General features: G+C 34.7%; 1 protein-coding gene across 1 annotated transcript in view; it reads left to right on the top strand.

Annotated features, from left to right (window-relative positions):
• The window catches only part of LOC125649134 (equilibrative nucleoside transporter 1-like), a 19,521-nt gene extending 9,253 nt beyond the window's left edge, over positions 1-10,268 (top strand). Inside the window, exons 9-14 of the mRNA XM_048876379.2 lie at positions 420-450; positions 828-949; positions 1,327-1,438; positions 2,376-2,461; positions 8,038-8,240; positions 9,751-10,268. Coding sequence (XP_048732336.2) covers positions 420-450; positions 828-949; positions 1,327-1,438; positions 2,376-2,461; positions 8,038-8,240; positions 9,751-9,862 — 666 coding nt within the window. The 3' untranslated portion in view covers positions 9,863-10,268. The remainder of the gene's footprint in view (positions 1-419; positions 451-827; positions 950-1,326; positions 1,439-2,375; positions 2,462-8,037; positions 8,241-9,750) is intronic.
• The last annotated feature ends 5,542 nt before the right edge of the window (positions 10,269-15,810 follow it).

Raw genomic sequence — 15,810 nt, 5'->3', positions numbered from 1 at the left:
ATTATCTATGTATAATTTACCAATGGAAATAGGGCAATACAGTTATTGACCAATCAGAGGCACTTGCATATTACATTTATTTACATGTAATTTAAAGTATGCAACGTATATGTACATGTATTGTTCAAATTTATTGCTATTCTCCTCGTATTAAAATAAACTCAAATGTGAGATTGTAAGACCAAAGACTAAGTGTCATTGTTGATGTTGCTGATGGTGGATAGATGGGTGTTCGTGTGTTTCTGGAGAAGTCTCCAAACTCTCGACACCTGATTTAAGCAAAATTTATAGTAAACCATTCCGTAACATTTGACTTAATCTCAAAAGAATATATACATTAGGCTTCCAGATGTTGTTAGAATCGGTACGAAAAGTTTTTGTGCTTGTTATATTGCATATATTTTTTCTTTCAATTTCAGGATTTCTCAAAGTATTATATATATTATCAAGGTAATGCTATCAAATTCCTAGAGGTAGAATACAATGAATATATGAAGAAATGTTATGAAACTGTTATTAAGAATGTAACATACATTTACCGTAAAACCTATCCAATTTGAAATGCACCAGGAAATAATTTTTATGTTGGAATAGATGAGTTGTCTGATTGCATGACAGGGGAAAATGGGAAATTGGGAATGAAGTTTTATTTTAGAATTCACAATGAAACAGATTATACAGGAGTATGATAAGACAGGTTTAATGATACATTGAAAGTATTCAAGTTTTATTTATACGAATGAAAACTAGGTATTCACCATGATCTTTGTATTACCATTTTTTTCTTGGACATCTCGTAATGTATTGCAATGGTCTGTTCAACACAGAGGAAATAGAAGTTAGTGTGCCTGAAGAAACTGATGATGATGCAGTGGTTGTAAGGAAGGAGAACACGGTGCAGAATATCCCTTCAGATACCAGATCACCGTATCGAATTGTTTGTAAAAAGGTAAGAAATCTCGGGTGTTTTATGAAAGATGATACACATTCATATCCAAGGCAGACACGGGAAGAGATAGTCATTGGATTACCTTACTCCTAAAACTAGGAGCAACCTCTTGGCTCAGTCAAAGAAATAATTAAAGCTCTTAAAAATTCCTGTATATAGGCAATGGAATATTTTATTGTTGCAGTCTTATGATTTATCTAAAGTTTAGTTACTATAGATAAAATACAATTTAATGTATATGCTCACAAATGTTTTTATCCTACATACATGTAGCGGAACTTGAACCTCACATTTTACCCTCAGTGCTATATCCATTATTCTGAGAATACTATAACGAGCCTGTGTCTGAGCAGAATGCCATTCTTTGTTTTTGACAGATCTGGCTGGACAGTTTAGGAGCAGGCTTTGTGTTTTTTGTTTCCCTGACATGCTTCCCTGCTCTAGCGTCGGCCATTGTATCGACCCTCGATGTCTCTAGTGTCTGGAAAGGTTTGTACTGATTCATGAATAACAATACATGTACATGTGCATTGGAGGAAATCTTCTTATTGTACATTCTTTATACTGTAGATTCCTAAATGTATGTGAGGATGAATTATCGTGTAATTTAGCGAGAAACACCAAGATACAATTACTCGCTTTTATCTTTAAATTGCTGAAGTACATGCAAATTCGTGTTCTCGCAGTTTGACATTCACTTGTCATTTTGTGATATTAGAGAGACTGAGAGTAAATGTCACTGATACTGACTGATTGCATGTGATATTAGAGAGACTGACACTGACTGATTGCATGTGATATTAGAGAGACTGACACTGACTGATTGCATGTGATATTAGAGAGACTGACACTGACTGATTGCATGTGATATTAGAGAGACTGACACTGACTGATTGCATGTGATATTAGAGAGACTGACACTGACTGATTGCATGTGATTCAAGGCCAGCTATACAGCATGTTACATAAATATTATTGTTAGATAGAAATTTGATTTTAATATATATTGTAACTTGTAACATTTTGTATGATAATGAGTTCATTTAGCAGCAAATCCTTGTTATGCAAGATTTTTTTTTTTTTTACGTCGACTGATAAACTTTAGAATGCTTTATGTGATGACATTGTACTGATAAATACAAAAGAAATTCATGAAAATGTTGCTACACGTACTTATATGATATTCTAAGGCATCCTTTAAATCAATTGTGGCATGTCCTTGTTCCAGATATTCTTCATGTTGCATCTAAAGGAAATTACTAATGAACAGCAGAATGTCCACTTATAAGATTTCATGCCATGCTGGTTTCTAATTTCATTTACTTTATTAATAGCATAGGATTACCCAAAACCTGGCCTTAATAGATCTCATCATTAGTATCATTTCAAGTATAACCCTAATAAGGCTGTTGCTTTCTTTACTCAGATCAGTATTTCTCAGCTGTAGTGTGTTTCCTTTTGTTCAACATGGGGGATTGGTGTGGCAGGGCAACAGCTGGCGCTATAAGATGGGTAAGCTACGCATTTCTTCTCGTGCTACAAGTTTAGCATTGTTGTGTTATGAAATTAGAAGGACTGTAGCAATTTGTATTGGCAATTGAATACAGAATTGCCATTTGGTTAACTGCAATTTGTTCCAAATGTGTTGTGACAAAGTTGAATCTAGCTTAGTTATAATATCCGAGCATTTTATTTTTCTTTGTCATATCTCAAATGCAGATTAAGCTTTACATTTTTTACATTATCAATTTTCATGATTTTACCCTCTCCAAACAAAGTTTTTGGGTTACATTGGGATAAGGAATCACAATATCTGTCTGTCTCTCTATTCATTCCACTTTTATTGTCCACACCATAACATTGTAGTGGAGGAAGATTAGAAGTTCATACTTGGTACAAAGGTTGCTTATGACCAGATGTGCCACGACCAGATGTGCCATGACCAAGGTCAAGATCGCTAGTTAAAAAAATGTTTGAAAATCTTGCCATGATGTCAGAGGATATATTGTGATTCTAAATCACATTTGGTCTAGGTCAAGGTCATATCTTAAAAAATTTGTTTGGTCCACAATTTTGTAATGGAGTAACAATATAAGCTCACACTTTTCAATAACGAAATGTCACATAAATTATATCAACATTTGAAGAATTTTCTCAGGAACAAATCTATACTAAAATGGTAGTTCTATGAGTGATAGAAGCAGAGAGCACTTACAGTTTTTAGCTCATTTGAGCCTTCCAAGTTACCTTTTCTGATCGAAATTTATCCGTTTTCTGTCCTCGTTGTTGTTGTAAACTTTTCACATTTTCATCTTCTTCAAAACCAATGGGCCAATTTCAACCAAACTTGGCACAGAGCATCCTTGGGTGACGGGGATTCAAGTTTGTTTAAATAAAGGGCCATGCCCCCCTCAAAGGGGGAGATTATCACAAAAATGCAAAAATAGGGCAGGGTCATTTAAAAATCTCTTAAGAACCACTGAGCCAGAAGAGTTGAAATTTATATGAAAGCCTCCTGACATACTGCAAATTCAAGTTTGTTAAACCCATTACCCCCGAGGGTAGGATAGAGCCACAATAGGGATAAAATAATTACATGCTAATATGTAGAAAAAAATCTTTAAAAATCTTCTTCTCAAGAACCACTGGGCCAGGAAAGTACAAATTTACATGAAAGCTTCCTGACATAGTGCAGATTCAAGTTTGTTAAAACCATGACCCCGGGGGGAGGGATGGGGCCACAATAAGGGATCAAAGATTTACATGTGAATATATAGGGAAAATCTTTTAAAATCTTCTCAAAAACCACAGAGCCATAAAAGTTTACATTTACATGAAATCTTCCTGATATAATGCAGATTCAAGTTTAAAATAATTTAAAAATCTTCTTCTCAAAAACCACTGGGTCAGAAAAGTTTACCTTTACATGAAAGCTTTCTGACATAGTACAGTTTCAAGTTTGTAAAACATGTGCACCCCCCCCCCCCCCCCCATGGGCCTCTTGTTAATCATTACCTTTGAAAAGTTTTTTTCTGAACCAAGCTGCTTGTATAATGATAGTTTTGCTCAAGCTTGTTTATTCCTAGGAACTGCTGCTCAGGTGAGCGATGTGGCCCATGGGTCTATTGTTTTGTTTTCAATCAAAAACTTTCCGACCACCAAAAAACTGTCAGTGTTCTCTGCTTCTATCGCATGTACATAATTACAGAACTACCATTTTAGTATAGTTCCTAAGAAAATTCTTCAAATATTGACATTTAAGTTATGTTACTTACTTGTTTGAATTTTCCCTTGTGTTGACTTTCCTTGCCATTTTTCTGTGCAATTGATCATGTCAAAGTCACGTGATTCGTCACCGTGATTATAAGCTCACACTTGGCATAATGATTGCTTGTGACCAAATGGTGGCTCATGACACTTGGTCATTTGGCCAAGGTCAGTTGCGATCATAGTATGGTCTATAAATATGTGATGCAATGATTGTACATATATGTATGCATTTATGTGTGTGGTGGTTAGGTGGAAGGGGCTTATAGCACAACATCCGAAGCAGTGAGACAATAAAGGTCAAGGTCACAACTTTTAGTACCTTTGGTGATATGGGATTATTCATCGATTAAAACTGAAATAAAAATACCAATAACAGAATTTACTTTAAATCAGAAAGATTACAGTTGGCAATGAAGAAATGAGTATGGAAAAGAGAAAACTTGATTTATATGTATGTGATGATAATGTATGATATCTTATGTTAATCTAGTATCACAAGGTCAATTTCAAGAATAATGCATCTATAGCTTCTGTACCATTGAAACTAACACCGAAATCATGACACCCCCCCCCCCCCCCCCAAATAAGCTGATAATTGACCTGTTTGAATACCCCTGTCCATTTGTGTGTCACCTCTTTTTAGTTTCAAGGTTTTTAGGTCACCAGAGTCACTCAGATGACCTACATGTATTGCTATTTGTTTCCGTCTGTCATCATGCGTTGTCCGTCATGCATTAACAATTGATCATTTTTAACTTTTTCATAACTACCATTCCAATTCTTTTCATTTGATATAATGAATCTTTTGGACAATGGGGACATAACTTGTAAATTTCAGGACCCCTGCATCCCCGGGGTCATAGGGGTGAGGCAAAAACTGCCAAAAATTGACCAATTTTCAAAAATCCTCTTTTCTAAAACCACACATGGGTAAGAAAAACTAAATGCAAAGCATTGTACATCAGGAAGACCTCTACCAAATTGTAAATTTAATGATCTCAAGGGTAGGGTTTTTGGTACCAGGGTAGTGCCAAAATGGTCATAGTGATAAATATGTGTGTTTTAAACAATTAAACATTTTTAACTTCTTAATATTTGGTATGCAGCATCTTTGGGACAAGGGGGTATAAATTGTAATTTTCAGGACTCTTGCACCCGTGGGGCTTTAGGGGCAATGCAAAAACTGCCAAAAATTGACAAATTTTCAAAAATCTTCTCTACAACCACAAAAAAACTAATTGTATGGACATGTAGTGCAGGAAGGCTTCTACCAGAATTGTACTAAATTTCTTGATTCCTGGGGTAGAGGTTTTGACTCCAGGGCAGGGCCAAACTTGGTATATAGTGATTATGTGTAAAACATTTAAATAGCATCTTCTTTTAGATACCTGATACTGTTTAGAAGGAGCTCTTGGTATCCCTTTAACAAAATTGTAAATTTCATAATCCGTGAGGTGGGGGTTTTTAGAACTAGGATGGAGCCAAAATGGTTGTAGTGATTAAATGTCTGTCATTTGAAAGATTACTTCTTTAATTTTGATGATTCTATATAAAAACTAAATGCACATTAAGGAAAAGCAGATTGGAATGTTCAAAAATGGTGAATTTTGCACCCCCAGGATTTGACTCTAGAGCCGGTCCAAAATAGTCCTATAGTGTTTATATCATATTTGTTACAATATGTAAAATATTTCATCAATTTGGGCACTTTTGGGCATTTGTGTTTTATATGTAGGAACACATCTCGTTTTCAACTGCTGCTAAAAAATATTGGAATTTAGCAGAGATGCAAGAAAATTATTATAGATTTCCCAGCCCTTCGGGCAAGTGATACTTTTAACTAATATTCAGGTGACTGATAAGGCCAGTGGGTCTCTTGTTTAGATCAAAGTTCTATTTCCTCACAGAAATTCAGGATAACTTTCAAAAGTGCTGAAACAAATTGTTTAAATATTCAAAGTTTCCACTGAGTATTTTTGTTAATTTACCAGAAATATGCTCCACAGTTTTCAAATTACATCTGTTCAGGTATTTGTAGTTAAAATAATTTTTTTTGATTGCTGACCAACCCTCATCACTTGCTACAACTTCAGCACTGGACCTCTATATGTCAATATTCACCCATCAGTCTTCTAGGGCAACCATGCAAGACCTGCATTCCATCCACACCATGCCCGTAAATTCCGCTGTAGTAACTTAACAACATACCTAGATTTCCATAGCAGCCGCAGACCAGTCACAATGCTACACACCTTCACCAACAATGGTTTAATTTCTTGCACTGATAAACCTTAATATATGCACTGAAATAAATATTGTAACTAACCTTAACCCAATGAATAAAATCAACTCTTGTTGTACTGTACACCAAAACTTTTCTTAGAAAATAATACACAACAAGTTTATTAGCTGGAATAATTTGCAAGTACATGCATATAGTATTATTATACCTCAGTATGAAAAATCTATGCAACGCGTAATCTGATTGGTTTTAGACGGTCACGTGCCAGGGATGACAAAACTTCATATCTCCCTCTCAAACATCATATCTGATCCCTATCAAATTTACCCCTTGGGCAGCCTCGTGCATTTTCCATAGATTTAACGTCAAGGTAGACGAAGTGTATTGTGATGTCACAATAAGTCTGAGTCATTCTACTTTCATAGTTCGTAAGGCACAAAATATGCGGGTCTCTGATACACAGTTGAATCGCATGGTTTTGGTTGATACAAAAACAAGCAAGTAAATCAGCATTCAAGGAGAATGGAAATACAAAAACTGGTTTAATATCATATCACTGTATTTCATTATTTGTACCTTTTACCATAACACGTTGACGGCGTGGTGTTACCATTAGGACGATCTCAGCTACATACAATGTATAGATGAGCGGACTCCAATTTCAAACACACTTTTGTACTCTTGCTTTGTTTCAGTATAATAAACAATTTATTGCATGAATGTTCGGGAGATGTGAAGATTTATTCCCCCAAGAAAAATCATATTCCCCTTGGGCGTTGCCCTCGGGAAATATGATTTTTCTTGGGGGAAAAAATCTTCATATCTCCCTCACTATCCTGCAATAAATGTATAATATTACCCTGTTTCCTGACCACTTGTTTACCATTCCTATGCCTGACTGGAATTCATCATCTAAAAAAACCTGTATGGAAACCAAATTGTGTACATGGCTGTCTTGTCACATTCTCAGGCCCAGCTGACCACACTCATTAAGACCATTCTATAATAAATGTATAGAGCATTTCTATGATATATATATATATATATATAATCTAAATGTATAGAACATTTCTATAATATATATAGTTATCTAAATGTATGAACATTTCTATATTATATATAGTTATCTAAATTATATATACATGTAGTTATCTAAATGTATAGAACATTTCTATGATATATATAGTTATCTAAATGTATAGAACATTTCTATATTATATATAGTTATCTAAATGTATAGAACATTTCTATGATATATATAGTTATCTAAATTTATAGAACATTTCTATATTATACATGTATATAGTTATCTAAACGTATAGAGCATTTCTATATTATATATAGTTATCTAAATGTATAGAACATTGAACAACCACAAACTAACAAACCACAATAATGATGCAATAAACACATGCACAAAAATCAACTTCATCACAATGACTAATGACAATTTTTCAAGACAAAAAATTTTCAGATTCAGGAATAATGTTACCATTAGTGGGTATTGAGAGTTCAATATTTTATGTGGTGGATCAGAGGGGAGTTAGGAGTGTACATATTTTGTTTTTTATTTCAGCCAAATGAACACCATAGAAAGAAAATACTGATTATTTGTGCCATAAGGATTGTCTTCATACCTCTCATCATGTTCTGCAATATACTGCCCAGAAAGAACACTCTCGTAATATTTGATAATGACTTTTGCCCCCTTGTATTCATTCTAACACTAGGCCTTACCAATGGATATTTCTCAACACTGTGCATGATGTATGGACCAAAGTGAGTACACTTCATATGTTTTACGAGCTCGTAGCTCACCTGAGCTGAAAACTTAAGTGAGCTTTTCTGATCACATTTTGTCTGGTGTTCATCTGTGTGCTCGTTCCTTAATTTTTAACATTTTCAACATCTTCTCCTGAACCAATGGTCAACTTCAGTCAAACTTCCCACAAAGCACTCTTGGGCGATAATTAAGAAATGGTGAAAATTTGTTGGGGTCATCTACAAATCTTCATAAGATGAAACACCCCCCATGGTAGGTTGTGCTCACAATAGGGGATTAAATTTATGTAGGGATAAACAGTGCACAGGGAAAATCATCTCAAAAATAGCAGGCCCATCATCAGTCACATTTGTATGCAAGCATCCTCAGGTACTGCTGATAAAAAGTTTAGTTTCTTCAAATCTTGGCCTCTGATGGAGAAGGGGTGGGGGTGTTAAAGATGGGACCTTGAAGGGGATAAGAATTTTGTATAGTCTTTTAAAATTTTCATATCAAAAACTACTGGCAATGATAAGTCATATTTTGAAATATACAAGCATTACCGTGTAATGCAGATCATTTGATGCAATCATTTGACTAGGATTGAACTGAAATAGGGATTCAAATTTTTTCATGAGAGATATAATTATAGGGAATGTGAAAAAAAAAAGAGTAGCAGGGCCACACTTAATCATGTCAATATGCAAATGTTCCCAAGTTGTGTGAATTCACTGGGTTCTTTTTATGGATCCTTGGGTTAAGTTTTACCTAAAATCTGGGATAAATTTTACATACCGTAATACAAATATAGCGGAAAATCTTGAAAAACCTTTTCAGCTCACCTGAGCTGAAAGCTCTAGTGAGCTTTTCTGATCGCCTGTTGTCCATCGTCTGTAAACTTTTTACATTTTCGACTTCTTCTCCAGAACCACTGAGCCAATTTCAACCAAACTTGGCAAAAAGCATCCTTGGGTGAAGGGCTTTGAAGTTTGTTCAAATGAAGGGCATGCCCCCTTCGAAGAGGAGATAATCACAAAAATAGGGTGGGGTCATTTAAAAATCTTCTTAAGAACCACTGGGCTAGAAGAGTTTGTTAAAATCATGACCCCCGGGGGTAGGATGGTGTCACAATAGGGATCAAAATTTTACATGCGAATATATATAGGGAAAATCTTTAAATATGGGCCACGGTGACTCAGGTGAGCGATGTGGCCCATGGGCCTCTTGTAATTAGTAGGTGATCGATAAGGCCTGTGAACTTCTTGTTTTTTCATCCCAAGACAAAATGTCATCAAGACCTACTGCAACCCTCACAGTAAATCATAAGATAAGATAAACAGCATGTCATGATAAAGAAGAAACATAAGCTTCAGGGAGCAGTAAATCATGTTAATGATGAATCCTGAATTATTTTATTTATTGAGAATTGTGATATTGAATATACTGTACAAGTGTTTCATTTTGTTCATGAGTTTGGACTACTGATATTGTCAGGATGAATTTAGTTTTTGCTTTTTATCTTTTCAGGAGAGTAGAAAATAGATATGCAGAATATGCAGGGACATTTATGTCCGTTTCCCTGACAATGGGATTGGCTGCTGGTTCCCTCCTTGGATTCCTACTGATTAGAATTGTATAAATTATGTGATAGTTACATTGACCTAGAACTGTGTTAAATAATCTCTTTGGATCATTAACATAGCAACCTAAAACTGTGTCAAATATTGTTGGACTTTCAACAAAGAGACCTAGATCTGTGTTAAATAACCTCGTTGGACTGTTAAATAGCAGGCACACAGTAAGAGAATTGTGAAGTCAGCTTCTACTCACGCTGCCCCCTCCCCACTTTGAAAAATAGTGCTACATGCCTAGAGATCTAGATCTGTGTCAAATAATATTAATATGATTTAATGTTTTAATAGAATGACAAGAGATGTTGCATTTTAATATCTGATATTTTTTCTGAACTTGGAGACTATTAAAACAGTTAAATTGGCTGTGAATCTGCAAATAAATGATCTTATTAAAATCAGATACAATCTGTATTTGTCTGTCTTTGTGGCCTCTTTTTAGCCGAGTTGCAACGAAGTTGAACTCGGCTATTGGTTTGGTTATGCGGGCGTGTTGGCGGGCGGGCGGGTGGGCGTCAACAATTGGTTTCCGGATGATAACTCGAAAAGTTTACAATCTAATCAAATGAAACTCTGATATATTGTTGGGTACCAGGTAAGAAAGACCCCTATCGATTTTGGAGAAAAATTGTCAAAGGTCAAGGTCACAGTGACCGAAAATAGAATGAAAATTTCAGAAAAATTTGGTTTCCGGATGATAACTCAGAAAGTTTAAATCTGAATCAAATGAAACTTTGATATATTGTTGGGTACTAGGTAAGAAAGACCCCTATTGATTTTGGAGAACAAAGGTCAAGGTCACAGTGACCAAATATAGAATGAAAATTTAAGAAAAATTTGGTTTCCGGATGATAACTCAGAAAGTTTAAATCTGAATCAAATGAAACTTTGATATATTGTTGGGTACCAGGTAAGGAAGACCCCTATTGATTTTGGAGAGTCAAAGGTCAAGGTCACAGTGACCGAATATGGAATGAAAATTTAAGAAATATTTGGTTTCTGGATGATAACTCAGAAAGTTTAAATCCGAATCAAATGATACTTAAAGATATTGTTATGTACCAGGTATGGAGGACCCCTATTGATTTTGGAGAAAATGGGTCAAAGGTCAAGGTCACAGTGACCGAAAATAGATTTAAAATTCAAAAAAAAAAAAATTAGTTTCCGGAGAATAACTTGAAAATTTTTAATTTGAATCAAATGAAACTTGGTTATATTGTTGGATACCAGCAAAGCAAGGCCCCTATTGATTTTGGAGAAAAAAGGTCAAGGTCACAGTGACCAAAAATAGATTGAAAACTTCAGACAAATATGGTTTCTGGACAGTAACTTGAAAAGTTTAAAACTGAAATGAGTTCTTCACAATTATAAATCTGCCACATCATTTCTGACTTTACAATGTATCCCATGCAACTCGGCTTATGCACCCCTGGGTGCATATATTGATTTTTATTCTTTACTTTGGTGCGAGATCAAAAGGTCGATGTCGGATAAAAATCTAAATTCAAATAGTTTGGGGGAAGGAGAGTAAAAATTCCAGTGAGTTTTTGTCATCCGACATCATTTACACTTTTGTGGAAAAAGATAAAAGACAAATGATTGTTGAAAACTACATAATATTACATTTTAATGAACATTTTTAAAATAGTTTTAATGAACACTTTCATTTGCGAATTAACAGTAGAAAGGTATATTATACACTTATGGTTTTAATTGTTCTTACGATTAGTTTCAACATTCATCATATTTAGTTTTATGGGGAGGGGGGATCTTGATGAAAACAATGTGAATTTAGCTTTTTGTCAGACATTGAACTATTGATCTTTCCCCTTAGGGACATGTAGCATACAATGTGTGTAGTCATAATGAGCAAGGATCCTTCTACCAAAATTATGAAATTAACGGTATGGGTTTTGGTACATGAGCAGAAATGTATTATGAAAGTGTGTTATATGTTAGAAAATCTTCTTAACTCTTGGACATCAAACAACTGAACTGAGTACATAATGATAATGTAGAAGAATCTTCTACAAATCAAAGTACAGAATGTACTCCTGGGAGTTTAACTCTTTGAAGGTTCAACTCTTTCAAAACATTCTAGGAAAACAATTTATTAATGTCTACCATGAAAGTGGATTTTTTTTTAGCCAGACATAAATTTAGCGATTTTTCCATAAAAATGAGTATATATATTTAGCAAGAGCTAATTCTAGCAACTTTATAATTCCAAGAACGATAACTATTCCTTCTGATAAGGAATAAATTGTTAGCGATTCATGTATTCAATTTTAGCGATCTCATTATTCTCGCTAATACCAAGGTAATGCCAAAATTAAATCCTCACTAAAAATTCTGCTTACATGGTATATCAAAGTAATTCCACTGGTTTTTCAAATTTGATATTGATTTATTTAGTGCATGATGGCTGAGGGAAGTTGAACACAGAATGTGAAATTTATGGCCCCTGGGTCAAGGGATATATTGATACAGTGGGTCTGTATGGCTCTCTTAATGAAAATGTGTTATTATCCCCTTGCAATTCATTGCAAGAAGGGATCTAGTAATGGGGACCGTTCCTGTGGGTGATTTATGTGTGTGTAAAATTGAGCTTGTAGACACTCTGCAGGCCAAGTCACTTTTTGATCAATTTATTTAATACTTCACAGGTAGCTTTGTTTTCAAGAGAGGAAGAACCCTATTGATTTTTGGGTCAAAAGACCAAGGTCATCACAGGACATTAGAGAAAAACTTTGTTGACACTACAGGCCACATTTTTGCTTTTGATACATCACAGGTAGCTTTGCTATCAAGTGAGAAAGAACCCTGGGGTCGAAAGGTCAAAGTTCAAGGTAACTACAGGACTTCATAAAAAAGCTTGTAGACACTCTACAAGCCACATTTGATGCTTTACACTTGAGAGGAAGAACCCTATTGGGTTTTGGATCCAAAGGTCAAGATCACTATGAGACTTCATTGAAAAAGAAGAAACACTTATTGCAAGGGGATATGCCCTACATTACAGGGCTGTTATTTCTTTTAAAATTATCATCTCGACCCTTAGACATCAAAGAATCAATTTTGGCACATAGTAATAATAAAGATAAAAGCCTCTACCATGCATGTCTCCTGTATCAGGGATGTTAATGGTAGGGTGGGACCTATGGTTTCAATAGTGAATATGGAAAGTTTCTTTAAAATTCCTCTTTTAAAATCCTGGGAAATCAAACAACTGATACATAGTTATAATTGATTGGAGGCATCTGGTTTCTAGGTCATGAGTCCAGTCCCCAAGATATAGTTAACATCTTATGTTTAACAATCTGCTCCTTTATTCTTGAAGAACTAACGAATTTTAAAAGTTCATAGCATTAGCCTGTGCAAACAAAGTTTAGATATTGTAGAGGAATCATGTCTACAATTTGTCCATCTTCTGCCCATTCCTTCCACTTTGCATCTAGGTGACAACATTGTATGAAAAGACTAGAAGCTCAGACTTGGCACAAAGTTGACTAATGACCAGATGATCATGTCATGATCTGAAGTCCATACCATTAATATATCATTTTGAATAATGCTTTGTTAAAAAGCATAATGGCCAAATCTTTTTATTTGATTTTGACTCCCTGAGCTGGGACCCAGGGGAGGATATATTCATAACATATTTCAATCTATGATAAGAGAAAGTTGCATACTATCAGTTAGAACTACAAAGTTCTGTCGAATTTTATAGATCCTCAAATACGTGACAAGCATGAAAATGAAAACATTTTTCTGGATGTCCATACCCTTCAAAATTGGGCAAGTATAGGTTCCACTTATTAGGCATACACACAATCTAGTCATCAAAAAAAAGAAAAACTCAATAGTAGGAGACAAAAGAAAAAGTCAGAAGAAAGGAGAAAAAATTATACCCTGAAAGCAAACTAAAAGTAGTCTATCACATGTGCTTCTTGTCGGAGTGACATCTGTGCCTTGACCTGTAGGTACTAGAGGATAGATCACAATGCTCATTAGAATATTTAACATACTTTTTCTTCATGCAGATGTGTATTGATACAGTAGTTCATATTTTTAAATGATTTTTTTCCTCCCACCTCCCCTATCAAAGAAACATTCTGTACATATATAGATGTTCACAAGTACACTAAAGAGAATACAATCTTCTCTCTCATGGAACTATATATATCAAGATATATAGGGATCACGGCGGGTGTGACTGGTCGATGGGATGCTTACTCCTCCACCTGATCCCACCTCTGGTATATCGAGGGGTCCGTGTTTGCTTAACTCTTTACTTTGTATTGCTTATAGGAGTTACAAGATTGATCACTGTACATTATCTTTACCTTTCATCCAGCTGCATTGTTGAGCAGTGGTTTGAAAATAAAATGGAAAATCATATACATGTACTTGAGACTAGTTCATGTTTTCCTATTCATTATAGATTAGAGAATCTGTAAAATTTGTCCAAATGTAATTTCTGTGGAAACAAGGGGGTTATTTATATTTGGTCTTTCCTATCTCCACAGAAATTAGTCCAAATGTATCCCTCCCTCTGAAATTACTTCCTATGAGCCTGCAGCCTTTATAATGAGATATTTATCCAGATAGTTTATTGTACTAGATTGAAGGTGAGCATATTTCCCAATATTCAGTCAATAACCTATAAAGGAATACCAGTAAATAATCCAGTGATTGTAAAATCTTAAATCATCACATCTGATACTGGGTTTTGGCATTTTATACTGGTATATATATATTATTACTACAGTAACTTGATCCGAAGAGTTGTCTCTTCGATAGGCATGGATCATTAGATCACACGAGACGCAAAGCATCGAGTTTGATTGATCTGATGATCCGCACTTGTAAAGGAGGCATAATCCAACTCTTCGGATCAAGTTGCTGTAGTAATGATGAATTTATCATATACCCCCTTTAGGTATTTTTAAATCCACATTTATAAGATAATAAGTGTTATCCTGAGATTATCAAAAATGCAGACGTAGAGTGAAATTATATTTTGTGTACGCAGTTTTGTTTGTGACACGATCGATATTTTCCACAAAAAATGTTGCGTTGTGACATCATCAATTTAGGAGGATACTGATATGGAATCAGAAAACCACAGTGTGGTGATCCGGAAAATCGTATCACACTCTGTGAAATCAACAGTATCAAAAACCAAACATTGATGGGTATATGATATATGATGGGTATAAAATAAATATATAACAAATTTGGCCCTGCCCTGAAATCAGAACCTCTATCCTGGGATTCATAAAATTTTACAATTTTTGTAGAGACTTTCCTACTCTTGATGACTATAAGCATTGGATTTTCAGATGTGTGCATGGTTGTAGAGAATAAGAATCTTGAAAATTGGTCAATTTTTGGCAGTTTTTGCCCTGGAGATGCAGAAGTTCTGCAATTTACAATTTATGTTCCTGTTGTCCCACAGATGCTTCATACCAAATTTGAAAAGAATTGGAATGGTACAGTAGTTTTTAGAAGAAATTAGAAATGTTCAATTGTTAACACATGACTAATAGCATTAGGTCACCAGAGTGACAATGGTTACGTAAGAACAAACACTACCAAAATTAGTGAAACAAATGAGATCACTCGGAATATTAAAACACTCTGTATTTCTGGCTGTGGAGAAGTTCTGAAATTTACTATTTATGCCCCTTTTGTACCCAAGATGCTGCATACCATTTGAAAAGAATTGGAATGGTAATTAAAAATGCTCAATTGTCAACATATTCAATCACTAACCATTTAGTATTATCAAAAATTCTAGTCTTAAATCTGAATAGCAGATGGTTAACTGTCAGCACTGATAAGAATTAAAACTCCCAGTATATGTAATTTGTAAGAAAGTTCTCTTGTGTTAAATCATGCTTTTAATTTCCATTATGCCTTTGATTTTTATTATCATGCCTAATTCTTTTGC

The sequence above is a fragment of the Ostrea edulis genome, chromosome 5, assembly GCF_947568905.1.
Source record: "Ostrea edulis chromosome 5, xbOstEdul1.1, whole genome shotgun sequence".
Classification (NCBI taxonomy): Eukaryota; Metazoa; Mollusca; class Bivalvia; order Ostreida; family Ostreidae; genus Ostrea; species Ostrea edulis.
This window is presented reverse-complemented; position numbering and strand designations above follow the sequence as displayed.